We start from the raw sequence: 16,331 nt of genomic DNA on the forward strand, positions 1-16,331 counted from the left end.
AGAGAGACAAACAAAAACCCACAATAATGAGGCACCAACCGTGCCGAGATATATGCAAAGGAACAATTTCTGCGAGATGGAAATAACCAAAACAATTAACTGATTACTCAAATCCTGAGGGATATACAGAATAAAAACATCATTTAAGCATTAAGGCGCAGGATATAGAAATAAATAGCCAAAATTGCTTAAGCCAATCGTAGTGAGCCAGATATAAAAATAAACAAAGAAAAAAGAATAGAGGGAAAAGGACAGCAGAAGCACAAAGAGAAGAGGGTAGGATAAGGGGGATGAAGAAAGGACGTCAATATGAAAGTGTTCCCAGATGAGGCCCGAGGAACACAGATCAAGTTTTCCCCCAAAAGTCTAGATAGTCATCCAACGCTCTAAATTCCATCCACTAAATCCAGGTATTACTAAAACACTATCCGAAGAATTATTAATCATAGAAGTGATTCCATTAACATCACCTCATTTACTTTAATAAACCAGATGAAGATTGTTGGAGACCCTAATTTATTTTTAATGAAGATGTTGATCGAATATTTAAAGGGAACTTCTCAAGAGAATTTACACCTATAACACTATTAGACCTATAGATGTGTGGAGCCATAAATATCACCAAGGTTTAAGAAAGATAGTATACATTTTATTAAACATTAATCAAGACAGACAAATACAAAACGGTACAATAAAAAGTGCATAGTGCAGGACTAAAAATAGTAGCTAAGGTGCCGGAGTATTAGAGTACTTGGGGAGAGTGAGTTAACTACACCAGATTTAATACCCAGACATTATTAATCCAGCGGGGATAACAAGGTTACCATGAACATAAAGCACAAGTCTAGAGTCATCAAATACACTCACCCATAATAACCAAGTGGACTACTGGCACCAGCAACCCCTACGTGCGTTTCGCATGGGCTTCCTCAGCTTCATTGTTATGTAACAAATTTTAAATTTTTGATTGTTCTTGGGTACCAAAGGTGTTTTCCCAATCACTTATGACTAAAGTGAAAAGAAAATGGCAAAAATTCCCAAGAAAGTTTGCTTTTGTGGTCAGGACATTGATAATTTGGCATTTCTGATAGGCCTCCAAGGCGGTTTTACAAAAATAATCATGAACCTCTTATCCACAGATGACTCAGTTCAGCTAAGCTTCAGCAATGATACCACAGATGAGAGCAAGCCACCTGCTTGCAACCAGAGCTAGAATTAACTAACTAATATTACCAGCACCAGTCCAGGGAGGAAGGGAGTATTGAAGCACCAAGAAAATACTGATGATCAGCAGCTGGGTGGAAGGCAAGATTCTGCTGGGTCCAAAAGGGGGAGAGATGAATATCCAGCAGGAAAGCTACCTATTACAAGGAACACTGACAGCAGGAACAATAGAAAATCAGGGAGCATTTTCCACAGCCAAACGGTGTGACCTTCTATTGCCAGAAACCACATGACTGACTGTCACCCGTAACAATATATTGCTGCTAATGTTCAAGTGTATTTGCTGAAAGAGCAAGAAGTATGAGTCTAGGATAGTCCCAATGGTCAAAATTCTTTAACCCCATGCCAACATAAGTTGTACATTTACATCATATGCTGTCTCCCAGCCTTTCTTGCGGGCTCAGCAATTGATCCCGCATCTCTGCCGACAGGTGATGGCTGTGTTATTCAGCCATCTTTTGCATCTAACAGCTGCACATGGAGCGGGGCTCTGCTCAGGGCTGTTAACCTGTCAAATGCCGCTGTCATCCTGTAACAGCAGCACTTACAACATACCGTTCTAATAGCCCATTCACGTAATCTCGGGATGCCGATAAGTTGCCGTGACACCTAGTGATCCGATGATTGCAGGGTCAAGTCCCCTTAAGAGACAAACAAATACAATAATAATTAAAAATATAAAAGTTCCAGTGACCCTTTTTTCATCATTAAAATTAAAAAAATCAAAAACATACACATTCGCTGCTTTCATAAAAGTCCGATCTATTAAAATACTGACGTATTTCCAGGTAATTTTTAGTGTAAAATGATTGTTGTAAATAAGAAAAACAAAAAGTACTTGCAAAATATTTTTTTTTTTGCTATTTCGCCATTCTTGGAATTTTTTTTCTGCTTTCCAAGATATCACATGATGATAAATATGAATGGCCTCATTCAACAGTAGAACTTGTCCCACAAATAATAAGCCCTCACATGGTTATGTCGACAGAAAAATAAAAAAGTTGAAGCTCTTGGCAGATGGAGAAGTAGTAACGAAAACCCAAAACCGAAATTTGCTGAAGTGGGAAGGGGTTATAAATGTGCTATAAATAATAGCAGTATTAAAAAAAAAAAGTTGCCAAAAAAATGAGCACAAAAACCCTCCACTGTCTGTCAACGTTTTGTTTTTACACTATTGGGGTTTTTTTTTTCTTCCAAGAGCCGTAACTTTTTTTACACCAACCGTTATCTTTTCCAGGACGAGTTGTAGTTTTAAATATCTTTCATTTTATGAAAATGTACTAAAAATTGAGGAAAAATTTCAAGTGTGGTATATTTGCAATGTGAAAAATAAACAAAAAATACATGATTTTGTAATTTGTTTTTTTTTGGGGGTGTTTTTTTGTTTTTGCAGTATTCAATAGGAGGTAAAAAAAAAATAGACCTTTCACATTAATCATAGTGTATTGAAGCTGGCATCTCCCAAGTATAATGCGGGTTCAGCACCTGAGCCTGCTCCACACATAGGCACCAAACGTTTGATGTACCAATATGTCACATATCGGGAAGGGGCAAAGAAGGAAAGTCAGAAACAGTACAAAAGGTTTATGCAATATCTGTACAACTCTTGACTGCTATTTTTATATATATATATTTTTTTTTTTTCAGGTGCTGTTTTGTTGCAGATCTCCTGTTTTTCTGAAGCAGAGCGAATATTTATGCTAGCAAAAGACACTACTGTTAACAACAAGCAGCTAACCGCTACTATAATCCCACATATCACGGTAAGAGACTCTACTTTACATAAGGACAATGCTAGTTTATTATTTCCAAAGAATTTGAAAATCATCCTTAATTACAGTTAGCTTTTACAAACCAAAGAAACATTAGTTGTGATCTTAATGCCTACAATTTAAACAGTAAACCAGGCTTATATACTGTAGATCCAGCCTCAAAAGTGGCCACTTTCACTATAGCATGAAGTTCTTTTCCCCTATAGCTGCTAATATCACTGGGACCATTTGTGCCTAAACACCTTACATAGCTGTTAGCCAAAAAAAGCATTTGTCCAGCATGAAATCTGGCCAGACTTCCCCGCACACATAAACGCTTGGATCAGAAGAGCATCCCTGTGTTTTTAAGATTCTAGTATATTGCTCTGCTGTATCTCTCTCTATAGCAGGAGTCAGGAACCTTTTTGGCCGAGAGAGCCATGAACACCACATATTTTAAAATATACTTCCATGAGAGCCATACTCACCAGGGGAGAGCAGCGGTGGTGGAGCGGCTCAGAATGTCCCAGGAGGCAGATTAAGCGATACTGCAGGCATGGAGGAGGGGGTGTCGCATCTCAAAAGGGTCGGCGATACTTCTGCGGGCTTGTGAAGTGTCACGGCAGCGGGCTGCTTTGAATCTCTCGCAGTTGACAAGATTGACTTCAAGAAAATGGCCACGGCGTGTGCACAGATCAATGTGATGGACTTCAAGAAAATGGCCGTGAAGTCCTATCTGCGCATTTGCTGCTTCCTCAGCCATTTTCTTGAAGTTGATCTTGTCAAGTGCGGGAGATTTAAACCACAGATCAATAGCGCCTGCCGCCGCAACACCTCATGAGCCCACAGTATTGCCGACCCTGCGCCACCACTGTAGCCCCGGTAAGCCATATGCAGATGGTAAAACGCAGCCCCATTTTTTCCCCCAGTTTTGGGAGGGGGGAAAGTGCATCTTACAAACCAGAAGATTTGTCTGCAAGCCAGGTGCTGCCCTCAAGAGTCAAATCTGGCTCGCGAGCCATAGGTTCCCGATCCTTGGTCTATAGGCTGCTCTGAAAAAGGTTTCCTGGTTATAGCATGTAACGCTAGGTCTTGGTATGAGTGCTTTGGAGAGGAAAATAAGTACATCCCTTTAGAAGATGGTAAAAAAAAAACCTGGGACAATTGAGGACGTACTAACCCAACTAGTAACCAATAAGGGAATATCACAATCACTTGTTTTTGCTGGAGTAGGAGATAAAGCTTTACCAAGCATGAGTGGTATCGTACAGACTGTGACGCCTGCAGGCTTTTTAGCCTGTGAATTAATAGCATGAATGTATATATTTCAGATGGGATTTCTTGTGAAAAACAAAAGGCTTTTGTTAGTTTCACCTGACTGCTTCTGCTTTTTGTATGCAGTCTTTTTCTACTCTAGTTCTTTACTTTTTAAGGTTTGACCTTGAAAGATGTTATCTTGCTTTAGTTACATACAGTTATCTAGTAAGAGGTTAAAGGCCCCGTCACACTAAAGCTGGGTTCACACTAAACGACAGCGACAACGACGTCGCTGTTACGTCACCATTTTCGGTGACGTAACAGCAACCTTGTAAGTCGCTGTTATGATCGCTGCTTAGCTGTCAAACACAGCAGAAGCAGCGATCATAACGTCGCTGTGCTACATGTTCAGAGAGCAGGGAGCCGCGCTTAGCGCTGGCTCCTTGCTCTCCTACAGTACACATCGGGTTAATTAACCCGATGTGTGCTGCAGCTACATGTCACAGTTCAGAGAGCAGGGAGCCGCGCGCACTGCTTAGCGCTGGCTCCTTGCTCTCCTTGCTACAGTATACATCGGGTTAATTACCTGATGCATACTGCAGCCACATGTCACAGTGCAGGAGCCGGCACTGGCAGCAAGAGCGGCGGAGGCTGGTAACCAGCGTAAACATCGGGTAACCAGGGAAAGGTCTTCCCTTGGTTACCCGATGTTTACGCTGGTTACAGCTTACCGCAGCTGCCAGTGCCGGCTCCTGCTCGCTTCATTTCGTCGCTCTCTCGCTGTCACACACAGCGATGTGTGTGTCACAGCGGGAGAGTGACGACCAAAAAATGAAGCTGGACATTCAGCAACGACCGGCGACCTCACAGCAGGGGCCAGGTCGTTGCTGGATGTCACACACAGCGACAGCGACGGGACGTCGCTGCAACGTCACAGAAAATGGTGACGTAGCAGCGACGTCGTTGTCGTTGTCGCTGTGTGTGACACCAGCTTAAGGGCTGGTTCACACTAAAGGTCCAGTCACACTAAGCAACTTACCAGCGATCCCAACAACGATAGGGATCGCTGGTAAGTTGCTAGGAGGTTGCTGGTGAGATGTCACACTGAGACGCTCCAGCGATCCCACCAGCAACCTGACCTGGCAGGGATCGCTGGAGCGTCGCTACACGAGTTGCTGGTGAGCTCACCAGCAACCAGTGACCAGCCCCCAGCGCCGCGTGGAAGATGCTGCGCTTGGTAACTAAGGTAAATATCGGGTAACCCGATGTGTGCTGTAACTAGGAGACCAGGGAGCCAGCGCTCAGTGTGCGCTGCTCCCTGCTCTGTGCACATGTAGCTGCAGCACACATCGGGTAATTAACCCGATGTGTGCTGTAACTAGGAGAGCAGGGAGCCAGCGCTCAGTGTGTGCTGCTCCCTGCTCTCTGCACGTGTAGCTCCGTGCGCTGGTAACCAAGGTAAATATCGGGTTGGTTACCCGATATTTACCTTAGTTACCAAGCGCAGCATCTTCCACGCGGCGCTGGGGGCTGGTCACTGGTTGCTGGTGAGCTCACCAGCAACTCGTGTAGCGACGCTCCAGCGATCCCTGCCAGGTCAGGTTGCTGGTGGGATCGCTGGAGCGTCGCAGTGTGACATCTCACCAGCAACCTCCTAGCAACTTACCAGCGATCCCTATCGTTGTTTGGATCGCTGGTAAGTTGCTTAGTGTGACTGGACCTTAAGCAGTAATGTTACACACTTATGCAGGTTATTGCAGGTTTCTTGGAGCTAAGTTTTAATTAAGTGTCCACATTCCCCCTCTTTATGCCTCCTCAAAACCTTATCTAAGAGATCCATAATCCAGAGCAATGGTACAGGCATTTTTCTTCTTCTGTCAGCCATGAGAGACATTTTTAAATTCAGAGTGTAGTGAGCGCTAAGTGCTGTGTGACCAAAGACGTAAAAAGCACGAATTTGTAAGGCTGTGTTCACATCATGTGTTTTCTACAATTCAGCGGCTTCCATTTGATACACTGGAAAACGGCATTCAGGCGTTTCTGCCAGTGGGGCCATTGACTGTAGTTAACGGAGTCATTTTGTGCTCTGTCTGACCTCCTTTTCGGTAGTACCTGCCTTTTTGAGACTGGAGCTAAGGCACAGTCGACCTTATGTTTTCTCCTGCCTCAAAAAAAGGAGACAGCAGAAGATGAGGTCAAACAAGCAGAAAGTGAGTCATTCTGCTTCACTAAAGTCAGTAAGTCTGTTAGTGCATACTCTTGAATCCTGTTTGTGTGCTTCGGACGGGTACCCCAACAGAGCTACTGATGTTATGTGAACCTGGCCCAAACCTGTCCATCGTCCATCTGGTTGAGATGCTTGTTATTCCTCCCCACTTTGTATGGTGCTTGTCTGTTGAGCAGCAACTACTCTCCTTCAGGATAATATAACGGAGCAGGTTTACATACAGCATGCTTCATCCTTTTTTCTACTGACATCTGCCAGTCAATAGTTGGGATACCCCCATGCACATTAGATAGTCAGTTAATACGGTTGAAAATATCTAATTGGACCAACTTTTGTCTGATTATGTATTGTCAGCTTAAAGAATCACTGTAGTCTAGAACATATGGTGCAATGACGGAAGAAAAAGGCCGACATTCACTATTAAGGTATCCTGTAGCAATATCTATTCATTCATTTTGGAATATTTTTTTATAGAGCATGATCTACCTACCCAGTATGGTTAGTATGATGAAGCCAGTTTAGTAAAACATTAATTGATGGAAAGGTACGTATAACCCTTAACACCTGTGGATTAGGAAATCCTGGGCACCTAGTAAGATAAAGCAGTGTTAGCCCTGTAGCTTAGTAGAGAGCTAGTAAACTAGAACAGTTGTGTCACATGTGAACTTTTCATGTCTTTCCTTTAATGGTTTAATGCTATGTACAACAGGACTGTGCCAGGTAAGTTGTTTATTTTTCTGGGTGCGAGATCTTCACTAGCAAATGTGTTGCTTATTGGCTTATATATAACACTCGCTGTAGTCCCTGGTGTTGTCCAGGATAGTAGCTAAGTCTTCCTCCCTCTCTCCCACACTCCCTCTCTGTCACCCTCCCACTCCCCCTCTCTCTCACTCTCTCTCTCTCTCTCACCCTCCCACTCCCCCTCTCTCTCTCACCCTCCCACTCCCCCTCTCTCTCTCACCCTCCCACTCCCCCTCTCTCTCTCACCCTCCCACTCCCCCTCTCTCTCTCACCCTCCCTCTCACCCTCCCACTCCCCCTCTCTCTCACCCTCCCACTCCCCCCCTCTCTCACCCTCCCACTCCCCCCTCTCTCACCCTCCCACTCCCCCTCTCTCACCCTCCCACTCCCCCTCTCTCACCCTCCCACTCCCCCTCTCTCACCCTCCCACTCCCCCTCCCACTCTCCCTCTCTCTCACCCTCCCACTCCCCCTCTCTCTCTCACCCTCCCACTCCCCCTCTCTCTCACCCTCCCACTCCCCCTCTCTCTCACCCTCCCACTCCCCCTCTCTCTCACCCTCCCACTCCCCCTCTCTCTCACCCTCCCACTCCCCCTCTCTCTCACCCTCCCACTCCCCCTCTCCCTCACCCTCCCACTACCCCTCTCTCTCACCCTCCCACTCCCTCTCTCTCACCCTCCCACTCCCCCTCTCTCTCACCCTTCCACTCCCCCTCTCTCTCACCCTCCCACTCCCCCTCCCACTCTCCCTCTCACTCCCCCTCTCTCTCTCACCCTCCCACTCCCCCTCTCTCTCACCCTCCCACTCCCCCTCTCTCTCACCCTCCCACTCCCCCTCTCTCTCACCCTCCCACTCCCCCTCTCTCTCACCCTCCCACTCCCCCTCTCTCTCACCCTCCCACTTCCCCTCTCTCTCACCCTCCCACTCCCCCTCTCTCTCACCCTCCCACTCCCCCTCTCCCTCACCCTCCCACTACCCCTCTCTCTCACCCTCCCACTCCCCCTCTCTCTCACCCTTCCACTCCCCCTCTCTCTCACCCTTCCACTCCCCCTCTCTCTCACCCTCCCACTCCCCCTCTCTCTCACCCTCCCACTCCCTCTCTCTCTCACCCTCCCACTCCCCTTCTCTCTCACCCTCCCACTCCCCCTCTCTCTCACCCTCCCACTCCCCTTCTCTCTCACCCTCCCACTCGCCCTCTCTCTCACCCTCCCACTCGCCCCCTCTCTCACCCTCCCACTCGCCCTCTCTCTCACCCTCCCACTCGCCCTCTCTCTCACCCTCCCACTCGCCCTCTCTCTCACCCTCCCACTCGCCCTGTCTCTCACCCTCCCACTCGCCCTCTCTCCCACTTGCCCTCTTTCTCTCTCACTCTCCCACTCACCCTTTCTTTTTCACCCTCCCACTCGCCCTCTCACCACCAAAATCTTATCTGACACATAATCTGTTTTATATGAAGAATGTCCTTCATTGCCTATAGCAACCAGTTCGATCTCCTATTAATTACTTGTAGCGAAATAGAAGCAGAGCTGTGATTGGTTGCTATAGGCCACTTGCTAAATATCCAGGCTGTCAAAATAGGCAATATATTACCACACATCCAAACAGTAAGTACCGTAAGTGGGTTTTTGGTTTTTTTTGGCAACTAACTGTAAAGTGCGGGGTTATAATTTCCCCTCAAAACATAGTCTATGACGTTCCCAGAGTCAAAAGGGGACTGTGCAAAATTTTGTGATTTATAAATGCTACAGTGCTGATTTCTTTAACAGACACACACACATTCAGCTTTATTAATTAGATATGATTAATTTTCTATTGAACTTTAACTGTTTTTTTTTTTTTTTTAGTATGAAAAATTACCTCAGGCTTCATGTCCTCTTCTAGTCTTTGTGAACCCTAAGAGTGGAGGTCTCAAGGGCCGCGATCTTCTCTGCAGTTTTCGCAAACTCTTAAATCCACATCAAGTTTTTGAGCTGACAAATGGAGGTCCTCTGCCCGGGTATGTTGTTGCGTATGTTATATTTGAGGGTTTATTAAGTGACGTCAGCGGCATGTTACTAATAAATGATTGTCTTTTTACAAATGATAAGGTAGAATGCAGCTCTATCCAGCCAGCGTCTTGCCACATGTGCACGGAATGAAGGTTTTGGTCCAATATAAATGTTCATTCCTTTTAATAAATAATTTTTTTTTTCAGAAACCTTTTGCATTTGCTATAACTTTTATAGATTAGACTTCTTTTACTTAGCTGTCCTGACACTACTTACTAGAAAATCATTTGTCTCAAGAATTTTTGGTTTGTGTTTTCTCAAAAGCCGGTCCAAGCTTCCCACTTGAATGATGGAAAGAACATAATGCAGGTATGGTAGATGACAGATACAGGAATGTGTGTTTTGTGTTCCAGTAACTACGGAAACAGGCAAACGGTTAGTCTAGGGTAGGACTCAACATTTCCACTTGTCTGAAATAGGATGAAGTGGCTATAGAAAAGTTACATACACGTACACTCATTCATTTGTATTAAAGGGTTCTCTGGGAATTGTTATAAAATAATAAGCAATTAAATATTAAACAGTTTTCTAAATACAGTGGAACCTTGGTGTAAGAGTAACTTGGTGTGAGAGTGTTTTGCAAGACAAGCAAAGCTTTTTTACAAATTTGTAACTTGGTTTAAGAGCAATGATTTGCAAGAAGAGCAAATCCTCACCATGCACACGTCCTGTTCTGTCCTTTCATCACGTTTTGACCCGCTCTGGAAGACACTTTCTTCACATATGTACTTTTTACTGTATACCATTGTACAGTACAATATATACTATATAGCATTTCTATCAATTTTCATTTCTGGATACAGTTTTGTACTCTTTCTGCTAACCAGTACAGCATATTGTTATACTGTACCTCTCGCACACCAACAATTCTATTGTAAGCTAATGTGCAGTTTAATCTGTTTAATATGTTTTTTACTGTACAGTAGTTTGTATTTGTGTACGGTAATAATTTTATATGAATACAGTACATTATTTTGTATTACTGTAATAAGTTTGTATAAATGCAGTAAATATTTTTGGGTTGTGGAACGAATTGTCTTTCAATTATTTCCTATGGGAATATTCGCTTTGATATAAGAGTAACTTGGTTTTAGAGCACAGTCCCTTAAACAATTCTGCTCATAATCCAAGGTTCCACTGTACCTTTTATTTAGCGAAATGGTATGCTTTATCTCGTGTACTCCATAGGATTTTTAAGATGGCAACTGCTATAAATCAGTGTGCACCTGCTCTAGATTTCAGAGGACACGCAGTAGGACGGGTTATGTAAAGAACATCTGCTCAGGACAGAGGTCACCTTCCATGTCTGCCACTTTCACACTGGTCTCTGCGCTGATTGGAATGAGACAGGGCAGGGAAAACGCTTCTTATAAAGTGACACTAACACCCCGAGAACAGTGCACATATTACACTGAACATGGCCTCTGCTCTGAGCGACATCACATTGCCTAGGGAAGATACCGTTAGGGCCACAAATATTTGAACAGAGACTGAATCTTCGTGATTTGGACTCTGCATACCTCTATTTTTTATTTAATTTATGTATTAATTATTATTGTATTAATTATTTTTATTTATTTTTTCTATTTTTTATTTATTTCATTTTTTATTTTATTTATTCTATTTATTTTATTTTATTTTTTTATTTTTTTTATTTTATTTATTTAACTATTGAGATGCAATTGAAGTGTTGAGATTCTGGCTTAATTAAAGGGGTTGAACAAAACATGAAACATGTAGGAATTAAAACAATTTTTCTGCAAAGTCTCCTCATTTCAGGGTCTCAAAAGTAATTGGACAAATTTATTTTACCGTAAATAAAATGTTCATTTTTAATACTTTGTAGAATCCTTTGTAGACAATGACTGCCTGAAGTCTGGAAGCCATGGACGTCACCAAATGCTGGGCTTCCTCCCTGGTGATGCATTGCCAGACTTTACTGTAATTGCTGTTAGATTTGTCCATTACTGGGTTGATATTAAGAAGTTTTCATGCATCAGTGATTAACAGAAAATAGCAAATCTTTTCTTGTAGCTTTTCTTAGTTTTATGTAAATTAACACGTCTGCCACTTTCTAACTGCCGTAGTGAAACTGAAATGACAAAGAAAGAGCGGGGCGCACATGGTGTCTTATCCGGTGGTGCCAGAAAGAATAAAATTAGGTGCACTAACCTGGTGCGATTGTGTTATACACACAACTATTATAACCACGTGTTGAGGATGGCTGCTGCAGACCCAGTAGAATAAAGTTGGAGGAAATGGAAGAAAAGGGTTAATCCGCGCTGCCAGAAGATGATCAATGGCGATTAAGATGGTAGATTTTATTGTTCGATGCGTTTCGGAGCCATAGACTCCTCCTTCAAGATCACAAATCAATAATGTACATTACCAAATGTACACTTATGTGTCGAACAATAAAATCTAACATCTTAATCCCCATTGATAGTCAGTCTTCTTCTGGCAGTGCAGATTAACCCTTTTCTTCCATCTCCTCCAACACTTTCTAACTGCCGGCATTTTCTTTAATTATGTTCATGGTGCCCTGATTCGTAATATGATCGGTGAGATCTAATTGCATTTTTCCATATCAATATCATTTTTTACTGTAACGCGGGCTTTACACGAGACGACCGATCGTGCGATGCATCGTCGGGGTCACGGTTTTCGTGACGCACATCTGGCATCGTACACGATGTTGCCTCGTGTGACACCTCCTAGCGACGCAGTATCTCTCACAAATCGTGTACTCGTCGCTAGGTTTCATAAAATTGTTTAATTAAAATGGCGCCGGTTGTTCATCGTTTCCGTGGCATCACACATTGCTCCGTGTGACATCACGGGAACGATGCCACAGCTTACCTGCGTCCCACGGCACCCGCCGGCTATGTGGAAGGAAGGAGGTGGGCGGGATGTTTACATCCCGCTCATCTCCACCCCTCCGCTTCTATTAGCCGGCTGCCGCGTGACGTCGCTGTGACGCCGAACGTCCCACCCACTTCAGGAAGTGGACGTTCGTCGCCCACATCGAGGTCGTCCGGAAGGTAAGTGTGTGTGATGGGAGTTAAACGAGTTTGTGCGCCATGGGCAGCAATTTGCCCGTGACGCAAAAACGACGGTGGCGGGTACGATCGCTCGTGCTATCACACGATAGATCGACTCGTGTAAAGCAGGCTTAAGTCATATACAATATGTATAAAAATGTTTCTGTACTTAGTGATAATAAGAAACAAAATTAAAAAAAAAAACAAAACCTAATATACATGCTGCTGATTGGTGACCTAGAAAACAATGTACGATAAAGCAAGACTGTATGTTAACTCCCTTTTTATCTTCCATAACTGATTTAGTTTTATTTTTTTAGACGGTATAGACTATGCCCATGAGTTTTACTACCCACACCAGTCACTTTATATATGAAGATGCTTCGTGGAGGCTTTAAGCTGTTCACTTAGTAAATGTAGCAGATATAATAAAATAGTACATGTAAGGTACAGTGCTGCCACCTGGTGATTTTCTGAAGAACTGCAATGGTTCCTGCTTTCATGAAGAGTTGCAGTTAAAGAAAATAGAAAATATATTTTTTTTTATATAAAATATATTTTATAAAATCTAAAAATATTTTTATATAGTGCTAACATATTCCACAGTGCTTTACATATATCAAAAACACTGTCCCCATTGGGGCTCACAATCTAAAATCCCTATCTGTATGTCTTTGGAGTGTGGGAGGAAACCGGAGAGCCTGGAGGAAACCCACGCAAATTCGGGGAGAGCACACAAACTACTTGCAGATGAGCCACCGTGCCACAGTTATAAAGAGTGCATAATGTGACTTTCCTGGAATACTTTATGTACTTATTATATTACAAAATCATATTAATAGCATATAGGCTGTTTCTTTTTGTACGGTTAATTAGAATCTATGGCAAAGGTTTAGTAAAACACAAAGAAATCTCAGAAATATTCTAAGGCGCAAGGGATAGGATATCTATTATGTGCAATGGTGCTTTCCTGACACTATACAGATATTAGGCAATTATTCTGCCTCATAGGGCACTGAATTTTCATGGTCATATGTAGTAGTTTTAGCACAGGAACTATATTATCTCTTTTAATACAAAGAACAGTTGTGGTATACCATCTCAGATTTGCTGTGATTCAGCCTTTGAACATGATTTTAGCAGTCTCTGGCTTTGAAGTTGTTATACTTTTGGTTCCAATATCAAGCAATGCACTTGGAACAAAGGAAGTGCATTATAATTATCAGCTGTTTCAAAGTACGGAAGTATATCCAAGTACAGTGGAACCTTGGTTTACGAGAACAATCCGTTCTGGAAGTGTGCTTGTATACCAAGTTACTCATCTAGCAAAGCAAGATTTCCCATAGAAAATCATTGGAATGCAGACAATTTATTCCACAACTTGTTTAGTGTCCTATCCTGGTCCCCTATTGTACCATTCCAAACGCGCCCAAACAAGAGCAGAAACACACAAATTATGCTCACCTTACCTTCCGTTCCCTTGCCAGCCTCCTGGTTCTTGTAGTTCGCAGGTACAGGTTGTGTATCGGAAGGTTGTGACCTTCCGCTGACAGAGCGCGGAAGTCAAAGGCAGGAGCCGCTTGCTTCTAATTGGCCAGCTCGCTGCCTTTGAGTAGCAGCTGACAGCGGAAGTTCCTCCATCGTCGCGATCGTTACCCGATACATATCCTGTACCGGTGAACTACAAGATCCGGGAGGCCGGCAAGGGAACGGAAGGCAAGGTGAGCATAATGTGTGTGTTTGTGCCTGATTGTGCAGACTGCAAGAGCGGGTCAGAGCGCAGTGAAAGTACGGAACCAGAAGTGTGTGCGGTGAGTATTTGCTCGTACAGCAAAGCTTGCTCGTAAACTGAGTTACAAATTTACAGCAATCTTTGCTTGTATAGCGAAATACTCGCACACCGAGTTACTCGTAAGCCGAGGTTCCACTGTAAATCCAAGGCATTTCACTGTTGTAATATAAATGATTTGAAAATGAATCTCAATATGCAATTAAATTCTTTAAAAAATGTTTGAAGAGAAAAATACCTACAGTCTAATCCTCTGCATGTATAGGACTTAATTTATGCATTCCCTTACAGATTTCATGCATTCTCTCAAGTTCCCTATTTCCGAGTGCTTGTCTGTGGTGGTGACGGTACGGTTGGATGGGTGCTTGGGGCCCTTGAGGAAATTCGACACAAGTTGGTTTGTACAGAACCTTCTATAGCCGTACTTCCTCTTGGAACAGGTAATATTTATTCAGGACTTTGTGTATTACATAAAATGACCTTTATCGCACTGTTGTCCGTGTGTTATGTATAGTTGCCTTTATTACAGTGGTAACGTGTACCTGTATGTGTTCTAATATTGAAAATTTGCAGTACAATAAATGAGAAAAGTTTGGGAATTTCACCTATTGCGTTGCATAGGGCGAAATTCACTGATGTATATAGTATGTAAAATAGTACCGCTCATGTCCACCATAACTAACATTTTTTAGTGAAGTTTGTTATACTAGTGTCTTTCCTGAAATAACATAAGAAAAAGGAAATCTATATCTACAAGGCTTCGTTGATATATTTCAAATGGGCATTGTTTAAAGGTAGAAAATGACAATTCCAAATCACTTCCATCTGGTCTCCTATTGATAGCAATGTTTTCAGCCTGTACCATAAAGATCATGATGTATACATGGTGAAACTTGACTGCTCCATTGTATGACCTCAATTCCCAAGAAGTTAGTATACTGTGGACATTTTAAAGAAAACACAAATGCAATGATTTGGGAAAACTTTTGTAATCATATTTTAATGAAACAGAACATACAGAACAGATCAGAAAGGGAAAGTTAGACTTTTTTTTTTTTCATTTGAAAAAATAAACTTCTTTAGAAATTGATGGGAACACATCTCAAAGGTTTGGGACAGGGTTATCAAAAGGCTGGAAAAATAACTAGTACAAATGAAAAATAGAGTTTAAATTTTCAACAAATTCCCATGACATGTATAAAAAGCATGTTAGGGAGGCAGAGTCTCTCAGAAGCAAAGATGGTCAGAGGTTCACTAATCCGTGAACAACATCACCTAAAAATTGTGGAACTTTCCTTCTATGACAAAATCACTGACTGGGTGGATCAGGGAAATGCAGTAGAATCTTGACTTCAGCAAAGCAGTTGACAAAGTATCTCATACAATCCTTATTGAAAAAATGACTAAGTGTGGAATGGACAAGGCAACTGTTAGATGGATTCGTAACTGGCTTAGTGATCGGAGTCAGAGTGGTCATAAATTGCTACACATCCAGTTGGAATACGGTCTCAAGTGGGGTACCACAGAGCTCTGTCCTGGGCCCCGTGTTGTTCAACCTCTTTATCAATGATTTAGATGAAGGAATTAAGGGTAAACTGATTAAATTTGCTGATGACACAAAGCTAGTAGGAATAGCTAATTGTAGAGAAAAGCGAGAGAGGATTCAACAAGATCTAAACAAGCTGGAACAGTGGGCAGCAACTAAGAGAATAGTTTTTAACCGGGAGAAATGCAAAGTCATACATCTTGGCAAGAACAATGAAAAGAGCATATACAGCTTGGGAGGAATAGAGCTATCCAACAGCATGTTTGAAAAAGACTTTGGTATACTAATAGATCACAGACTGAACATGAGTCAACAGTGTGATGCAGCAGCAAAAAAGGCAAACACCATTCTAGGATGTATTAAAAGAAGCATACAGTCTAGATTACGTGAAGTCTTTATCCCCCTTTACTCCTCTTTGGTTAGACCTCATCTGGAATATTGTGTCCAGTTCTGCGCACCACATTTTTAAAAAGACATCAACAAACTGGAGCAAGTTCAGAGAAGAGTGACAAGAATGGTGACCGGTCTGCAAACCATGTCCTATCAGGAACGGTTACAGGATTTAGGATTGTTTAGCTTGCAAAAGAGAAGACTGAGAGGAGTACTAATAGCGGTCTACAAATATCTTAAAGGCTGTCACACTGTGGAGGGATCAGTTTTATTCTCAAGCAATGGGATGAAACTGATGGGGAGGAGACACAGATTAGAT

General features: G+C 42.7%; 1 protein-coding gene across 1 annotated transcript in view; it reads left to right on the forward strand.

Annotated features, from left to right (window-relative positions):
• Positions 1–16,331, forward strand: part of DGKQ (diacylglycerol kinase theta) — a 241,251-nt gene that overhangs the window by 211,365 nt on the left and 13,555 nt on the right. The window contains exons 15-17 of the mRNA XM_075347487.1: positions 2,872–2,987; positions 9,043–9,194; positions 14,368–14,516. Of these exons, the coding sequence (XP_075203602.1) occupies positions 2,872–2,987; positions 9,043–9,194; positions 14,368–14,516 (417 nt within the window). The remainder of the gene's footprint in view (positions 1–2,871; positions 2,988–9,042; positions 9,195–14,367; positions 14,517–16,331) is intronic.

Source organism: Anomaloglossus baeobatrachus, chromosome 1 (genome assembly GCF_048569485.1).
Source record: "Anomaloglossus baeobatrachus isolate aAnoBae1 chromosome 1, aAnoBae1.hap1, whole genome shotgun sequence".
Taxonomy (NCBI): Eukaryota; Metazoa; Chordata; class Amphibia; order Anura; family Aromobatidae; genus Anomaloglossus; species Anomaloglossus baeobatrachus.